The sequence below is a fragment of the Felis catus genome, chromosome B3 (assembly GCF_018350175.1).
Source record: "Felis catus isolate Fca126 chromosome B3, F.catus_Fca126_mat1.0, whole genome shotgun sequence".
Classification (NCBI taxonomy): Eukaryota; Metazoa; Chordata; class Mammalia; order Carnivora; family Felidae; genus Felis; species Felis catus.
The window spans coordinates 9,181,563-9,190,347 of record NC_058373.1 but is presented as its reverse complement, the minus strand read 5'-3'; the positions used below and the strand labels follow the sequence as shown (position 1 = coordinate 9,190,347).

The 8,785-nt window shown below is 44.6% G+C and overlaps 1 protein-coding gene across 3 annotated transcripts in view; it reads left to right on the top strand.

Moving 5' to 3' along the window:
* Positions 1 to 8,785, top strand: part of AGBL1 (AGBL carboxypeptidase 1) — an 843,888-nt gene that overhangs the window by 127,302 nt on the left and 707,801 nt on the right. For all 3 annotated transcript variants that reach the window (XM_045058839.1, XM_011282742.4, XM_045058840.1), the window contains exon 6: positions 1,744 to 1,781. In XM_045058839.1, the coding sequence (XP_044914774.1) occupies positions 1,744 to 1,781 (38 nt within the window). The remainder of the gene's footprint in view (positions 1 to 1,743; positions 1,782 to 8,785) is intronic.

Here is an 8,785-nt window from a genome sequence, read left to right as displayed (position 1 = left end):
CTTGATTGCATTTCCTCACAGATAGTACCTGTTCCTGTGGCTCCAATGATCATTGTTACCATAGTGACTCCTGAATATGTATCCCCAACTCCAGATCTCTCTGGAATTCTGTATCTATGCTTCTAGCATCATTCTCAAAAGTTCCATGTAGCTGTGTGCCCCTCATCCTGAGCTCAGCATTTCCCAAATAGAAATGATTACCTTCTGTAAACACCTCAGTTTCCCTCTTTTGTTGTAATGGTTTTTTTGTTCTCCCATTTACCCCAACTGAACACTTCAGGCCATGACCAACTTTTGCCTTTACTTTGCCCTTCACAACAAGCCTGTCATCAAATCCTGTGAATTCTTTGTTTACAAGCTTCACTCATGTTTCTGACCTTGACACCATACCCCTTTGATCCAAAATCAATCAAAATCAATCAAATGGCTTATGACCTGTACACTCGAATCAGGTCTCTTTAGAATAGTGGACTATAGTGGTCTGAAACCTTATGTTCATCGTTGCCCTAAAGGTGTCTTACGCTGCACTACATGTTCATCCCCCAGTTAGGAGCTGAAAAGAAATCTTTTCTTGTTACTCAGGAATCAGCCTCACCTCTTTGACTAATATGACACTTTAGCATGTATTTCCTGCCATGGAATGTCACTATTTGGATTCATAATTATTTGCTATGTTATCACACTATTTGATATTTTCTAGAGGGTTTGGATCTGGGAGTCACCTTGAACTTTCTTCTCAACATCAAAAAGTAACCAAACCATACTGACCTATCCTCTAAACCAGTTATTTTCCAACACTCATATGCCTATGAATTCTGTTGGAATGAAAGTTCTGATGCAGCAGGCCAGGGATGGGGTTTGAAAGTCTACATTTCTGTTTGGCTCCCAGGGAGTGCAAAGCTGCTAATGGGAGCCCCATGCTTTGAGGAGCAAGGCTCCAAGCTTCCGTTCAACCCATCTTTCTTCATTCTCTGTCCATACTACACTTCTGGCTGGAGCCCTTGTCACCTCAAATCCTCCTCCCCACCTCTAGTATGTCCCTCATAAAACTATCATCTAATGGATCATTACCTCCTCAGTGAACTCCCCAAAACAAAAGTGCCATGCAAATCAGAAATGCAGGGTCACCTTATAGACCTGGCCTGTGATCTAGAATGGGGCTCGGTCCTTTGCTTGGAACACCCTCATTCTTTCTTTTCATGCTTCCTTCTCTGCTAATCCCCTTTGATGAACTTAATGTGGCTACTCTACTTCCCCCACTCCCTCCAGCACTGATTTCCTTTCGCACCAGCCCAACCCAGACTCAAGAAGTTTTGGCTGCATTGGTGTACTCACTCAGCCTCCACATCCCGCCCTTTCCCAACCCATCCTCCAGAGTTGCTGGGGTTCCCAAGTATAAACCAAGAGACTGGCTGGAGCTCTGGCGGGGATGAGCAACAGATATATGGGGAGTATAGTGTAAGGAAGGTGGGGGAAGGTGGGAGGCAAGACAGGGGAGGGGGGAGATATTTCCAGCAGCAATGGGGACTCCTGAGACCCATTTTCAAGACAGACACTTTGCTTGAAGCAATTTCTGCATTTATGCCTCTTTGATGGTCAGTGCTGCAATCAATAGAATGCCTGCTCCCCGGTTAATAATGGGGCTGTTAGGTGGCAGCAATGAGCCTGCTGGCTTTGGGATCCATGGGCTGACAAAAAGACCATTGAACATTGACTTTTCCACTTTTCTTTCTCTTTCCCCAGGGCCGCCACCGAAGTTCTGGCAGCATTGCTGAAATCCAGTAAGCACCTCTTTTGAAAAGTCGTTATTTCTTTCTCCTCTGAGTTCAGTGAAAGGTGCTCTTGGTACCTCCATGGCTCATTTCAACCTGGAAGGCAATAGAGCCATTCCTGGATCTTTGGGGGGTGAGATGGAGAATACTATGGCTATTCCAAACACGAGGCTGCAAAGAGAGAGTTAATATCTGTCCATGTGGGCATGCCTGTGCATAATGCTGTCAAGATAATTTATTCTAAAGGGAGCGTGTTGTCTTCTGCAGACCTGAGGAACTCTCCAGCTCCTTCTAACAGGGCCAGTGGCCCTTAAGGACTGTTGAAATGAGGTCCAGTTTCCAGTAGGGTTGTCCTGTAGAAGAAAAGATTATGGCACTGGGTGGGAAGCAGGATTCTTGCATTTGGTTCTGATACCAGTTCATGACTCTGTATTTTTGAGCAGGTGGGGTGTTGGGAATTTCTTGGACAGTGTAGATTCTAATAACAAATTTATATTAAAAAGTTGGCTCTCTTTTCAGTTACTTGAGTGATTGCAAAAGAATAGCTCTGGGGGTCTGAATAATTTGAAGATTTTTTTTTTGTTTGCCTAGTAGCCCTGGTCTAATTACATTGGGAGTCAATTTCATGTGTGCAATATAATAGAAGACTCCATGCACTTGGGAGCAAAGAAGTCTTAGCTAATGTTTTTATTCCCCCCCCCCACCCTTACCTCTTCATCTATTTTAATTTGGCACCTTGGAAACCAGCTGCTTCAATTGTGATATTTGTTTCTCTATAGGGAGCCTGAGGCCTGTGGGTAATAGGTGAACTTTAATAAAACTTATAAATAAATAAATAAAAATAAACACCCCCCCCCCAACAATGTATCTCTGTCAACTATACGCACAGAGAAAGAGCCACATCATGGAGCACTCCCATTTGTAGACTGAAGGAAAAAAAAATTAAAGCTTGAATTTATTTGGTTGATTGTAACTGGCCACAATACACAAGACTGTTCACAACTCTCTGTCCTGCAGGGAGAGTGAAAGTGCTTAGTGCAGGTTGGAGGAGTGAAGAGTGACAGGTTAGAAAGCCCTTGAGATAGGAGGCAAGGGAGAGTATAACCGGTGGGTTATGGACAGGTTAAGGCAGAACTTGCTTCGGGTTTGGCATCTTGGTTCTCATTATTTACCTGCCCACCCTGCCGCTCCTGATGACAGTGCCCGGTGTTTGGTGCAGCAAGAGTACTGGGTTGCGGGAAGTAAAGGACCCGAGAGGGGCTGGGTAAGCCATCCTGTGAATGCTGTGCCTTGGGAATGTAGCTTTCTCCTATATCCCCCGGAGTCTGGGTGGTAGAGATCTTCATGTCTCATGGGGAGAGAGCCCTGAGAGTGGAGAAAGGCTGGCCTCCCTTTCAACACACACACAGACACACACACACAGACACACACACACACACACACACACACACACACACACACACACACACAGAGCCCTATTTCTCAGATTGCTGGCTTAGAGGTAATACACAACGTACTGCTATGTGTAGAAATTTGAAAGCAGTCATATGCCCATTATTAACTATTTCCATATGAGGCATGATGCACGGACCCATGGGAAACAGTAGCCAGTGAAAATACTGACTAATTTGGGCTTGGAACCTTTAGCCAGGTTTTCAGCACACTGGCTGTCCTTAGCTAACTGAGCATGCTGTGCTAGGGGATCAACTTAAAAAGTTTCTAACCTCTACCCTGCCTTCAGAGCTCAGCTCGGACCTTTCCTCCGAAAAAACTTTCCCTTTCCCCACCAAGACTGGGTTGGAAGACCTCCCCCATGTTCCCAGAGGCTCTCCCTCTCCGCATGATTCCTCCGTATTGGAATCACCGGTGTCCACCTCTGCCAGCTGATGGCAAACTTTTGCAGGCAAGGGGTATCTTTGTAGGTTGTTGAATTATTTGCATTAGCACAACGAAAAGCTCAAAGTAAATTTATGGACTCAACATTAAAATGAATGAATAATGAATACCTATGAATGAATGAAATGAATGAATGATATTTACATATATAAAAATGACAGTACTGCCCTCTACTACCTGAACCCAACAACCCACATACAGAACCAATGATCTTAACACTTGTAGTTCTAGTCTCTATTTAACTATACTAATGGACTGTTAGGGAACTGATAGCCTGATGCTCTCCATATAGAAAACAGGTTTTATTGCCCCATTAGAAGGGTGTGTGGGGTTATTCCTAATTCAGCTTACCTGTCCATACAGACTTTTGTTTGGGTTTTAGCTGTCCACACTGACTTTTGTCTGGGTCTTAGCTTCTTTCTAACATGAGGGAGTTGGATGGGAGGTTCTCTATCATTCTTTCCACCACTTAAAACTCTATCTTAACATGTATTGGGGTTTCCAAACCTTGGCACTCCTGCGTGTTGGACTGGATAAGTCTCAGTTGTTGAGGACTGTTCTGTGAATTTCAGGAGGTTTAGCCACCTCCCTTGCCTTGACTCACCAGATGTCAGTAGCATTGCCAGTTATAATGAACAAAATTGTCTCTAGACCCCACCAAATGTGCCCTGAGGGTCAAATATACATCACGATGTATATATATTTAAAAAAAAATTTTTTTTTCAACGTTTATTTATTTTTGGGACAGAGAGAGACAGAGCATGAACGGGGGAGGGGCAGAGAGAGAGGGAGACACAGAATCGGAAATAGGCTCCAGGCTCAGAGCCATCAGCCCAGAGCCTGACGCGGGGCTCGAACTCACGGACCGCGAGATCGTGACCTGGCTGCGCGAGATCGTGACCTGGCTGAAGTCAGACGCTTAACCGACTGCGCCACCCAGGCGCCCCCATCACTGATGTATATTTGACCAAACCCATGAGCTGAAGCCCATTCAAGGTTTCAAACTACCTCTTCCCAAATACCTTTATTGGTATTTCATAGAAATGTTCTTCTTGAATAACTGATCTTATAAATTCCCCAGCACTGGCATCATTGCTATGATCTCAAAAGAGGTAAAAAACACAAATGGCAGAAAGTTGCTATGGGCATGCAGACATTACTTGAGAGGGAACAGGTTCTAAGCATTTAGAGGATCTTAGAACAAGGAGGGCAAATAGGTTTCATTACAAGTGCCAACTTCCATGTGCAGGTGGAAGGATTCTGAGATCCTATTTGAGCTCAGCAGGAAAGGGCTCAGCAGGACGAGTATTTAAGTAGCAAAGTTTGTCATGGATTTGGGGAGGTGCAGTAACACAACACCAGACAGTCACCATCTTTGTTCTATCAGCCTAACCAAAGTATTGAGTGGCATGGAGGGTCTGGGTAAGGGTGGTTCTGCTCCAGTAGGCTGGGGTTTCTGTGGGAGAGGTTAGTGCCATGGAATCCTCTAGTTTCTTTGTACTGTCTTCACGCATAGTTAAAACCTGACATGGAATGCGTGTCCATTTGGATCCCAGGTGAGTCTATGTCTGCTGAACCTAAATTCAGGAAGTCAGTTTCTGCCTAAAACTTACCATATGGCACTGATATCTGGGAGTGTTTATGTGAACCTTTGGTTCCTAGAGGCATAATCCTTTCAGCTAGTGATTAGTCTGGTCTTTACGCTTGTTGGTCCTATAAAAGTTGACACTGTTGTGTATCTCTGTAATTGCTTCACAAAGGAAGTGCCTTCCCCAGTTAAAATAAAGCCAGAAGGACATATCTACTACCTTGGGGCAGCCAATGCTTCTGTGGAAATAAACTTGGGTGGGCCTGGGAATCTGAGGCCAGTAAGGTCCTATCTGTACCTAATGGGTCTAGAGGGGGGCTGGAGACCATCCCCACCAGCATCGAGAAAGCAGGACTAAGGATCTGGGAGACCTGGAGCCTGTCTACCTTAGCAACAAAAGAGAGAAAGAGGACCTGGGTCGCATAGGACAATTTTGTTATGCTGCCTTGGCTCTCTCTTCCATCTAGTAGCTGCTACATGAGAAGCCAATGTAGGATAGGTGGATGGCAGGAAGAGGGAAATGAACCAGAAGACATCTCTTGTCTCTTTCTCTTCCTGAGGGATAGCAGGCAAACCAAGCTTGGAAGTCCTAGGCCTGTATTCCAACTGCCTCAGCAATATAGGACGCTAAAAATGAAAAACCATTGCCCATCAAGTGTCCTTTTTTTGTGTGCAGGGGCTAGAATGGTCTAATCCAAATGTCATACCTTTCATGACATCTGTTCCCCTGTTTGACTCCCATGTGTGCAAACCCTTCTTCAATTTCACTGTACTGAAAGTTTTGCCCTTTTATGCTTTCACTTATGCAAAACCACTTAGCTTTTCATTACCAAAACTTAACAAAGCTTTGATTAAGAAACAGTGCTTCTATTGCAATTTTTTTCCCTCTAATAAACCCAAGTAACATATTGTCCTTTGTCTCTCTCCATCTTGTGGATTGCCTCCAGTCCACCTTTCCCTCCATCTGTACCTATACCTATATCTCTGTCTTTGTTTCTTTAATGTTTATTTATTCTTTAAAAAAATTTTTTTTCAACGTTTTTTATTTATTTTTGGGACAGAGAGAGACAGAGCATGAACGGGGGAGGGGCAGAGAGAGAGAGGGAGACACAGAATCGGAAACAGGCTCCAGGCTCCGAGCCATCAGCCCAGAGCCTGACGCGGGGCTCGAACTCACGGACCGCGAGATCGTGACCTGGCTGAAGTCGGACGCTTAACCGACTACGCCACCCAGGCGCCCCAATGTTTATTTATTTTTAAGAGAGAAAAAGCATGAGCCGGGGAGGGGCAGAGAGAGAGAGGGAGACACAGAATATGAATCAGGCTCCAGGCTCTGAGATGTCAGCATAGAGCCTGACACGGGGCTCGAACTCATGAACAGTGAGATCATGACCTGAGCTGAAGTTGGACACTTAACTGACTGAGCTGCCCAGGCACCCCTGTCTTTTTCTTCTTTTTCCTCATCCTCTTCTCCTTTTATCACTGTCTGCCCCAACCCCAACCCCTGCTTCTCTCTCTTTCTTTTCACTCCTTAACACCTGTTCCATGAGCATCAGGTATAAATGCAGGTTTGAAAAATTGTGGCTCTGGAAGCATCACTTGAATGAACGTGTGGTGACGGCAACCTGCCTGATTTGTACTGGCTCCAGTGATGAATCTTCTAATAATGCCTCGGTATTAACCTTGTTGCCCAGATTTAAAGGTCACATTCCTGCAACAAGGCAACACCCAAAATACTTTCTGGTTGAGACCTTAAATCTTAATAAGATGATGGTTTTACTTCAGACTACTCTGCAACTTAAGAGGAGTCTGGAAGTTTTCAGAAGTGAGGGCGTGGGGAGGGTGTTGGAAATAGGGAAGTAAGTTAATACAGGAAGGAAGACAAGGAAGAGGAAGGGAGGGATACAGGGAGCAAACGGGAGGTTTGGCAGGAAGATCAGACTCGTCCTAGGTCTTCCTAGTTAATGCTCTGGCTGGCCGGCTCCTGGGAAGGCCCGTCAGCCTGTTGCTGTGGGTGTGTAGGCAGGGAGGACCTTCTAGTACCTACAGCCCTGACTCTGTGGAGACGCCCTCATGCTCTCAGTGATGTCTGCTGTGGTCTGGCCTTCAGCAATGCAGTGATGGGAGGGCACGATGGCCAGACACCTGCTTTGCTGCAAAATGTCATAGTAGGAGCCGTTATTGAGGTGCCCCCATCTGAGGCTTTTGTAGGAATTGTAGGAGCTCTGAAGAGTTCTGAGAATGACACTCTATGTTTTAGGATGGTTGGCATTGCGATTCCTGTGACCTTGTGATGATGCACAGGTAGCAGTGGGTCAGCGTGGCCTTCATGGGACTCACAGGTACAACCTGTGTTCCCATGGGGCCTGTCCTCTTGACTTCAGGGCTCTGACCTGCCTCAACAGGGATTTGCCCACATAGTGTGTTTTCCCCTTCTGTTTCCAGGTGAAGGCCATAGACTGTCAGAGCTGGAAGAGACCTTTGAGGTTGTTTAGTGCAGTGGTAGTCGACTGATTGATTAATTGATTGATTGAGAGCTCAGAGCCCTGTCTATCTTCCACTAATTTCCCTCCAAGATGGCTTCACAGACACACTCACAAAAATATAGGGCTTCTGAGAACCTAGAAAATGATTGATCTTTAAAAAAAATTGAAAGTAGGGGTCTCTGTGTAGTTCAGTCAGTTGAGTGTCTGACCTTGATTTTGGCTCAAGTTGTGATCCCAGTGTCGTGGGATCAAGCCCTGTATTGGGCTCCACACTGAGGATGGAGTCTGCTTAAGATTCTCTCTGTCCTCTGCCCCTCTCCCCGTCTTGTGCTGTCTCTCTCCCCAAGGGAAAAAAAAATAAACACTTTTTAAAAAACTGAAATATATTTGACATATAACATTGTGTAAATATAATGCATGTTGATTTGATACATTTATATATTGTAATATAATTGTCATTATAGCACTAATTTGCACCTCTATCATGTCACATAATTATCAGTTCTTTTTAGTGGTTGGAATAATTAAGATCTAATCTCCTAGCAAGTTTGAGAATTATAATACAGTGTTGTCATCTATATCCCAGAAAACTATTGGCTTTGTCCCCTCCCCTATCTCCTTATTTTTACACAGGGAAACTGAGGACCAGAGAGAGGGAGTGACCCACCCAGATATCTGTGACTTTCAAGTTTCCTGTCCGGATGACCCTGGCTCCTTCTTCATATCTCAGCACAAATACCTCTGTGCAGAGTTTTTCTGAATACTACTCAACCCCATTTAATGCCCAGCATTAGATTAAACCTATTAAACCTTTTATAGAATCTTATATTTATACCTATAAGAACTAACCATACTGTAATCAATGATTCCTGTATTTTTGCATATGTGTGTAAGCATTTTTCTTTTTGGGTATAGCTCCTTGAAGGCTGGGGTCCCTTCTGTGTCCCTCATACTTCACATTGGGCTGTGCCCAAGGCTAATACATTCATGGTGACTAAGGAAGGATTCCAGTTTCTTGATTTAAATCTCATACATTTATTTTC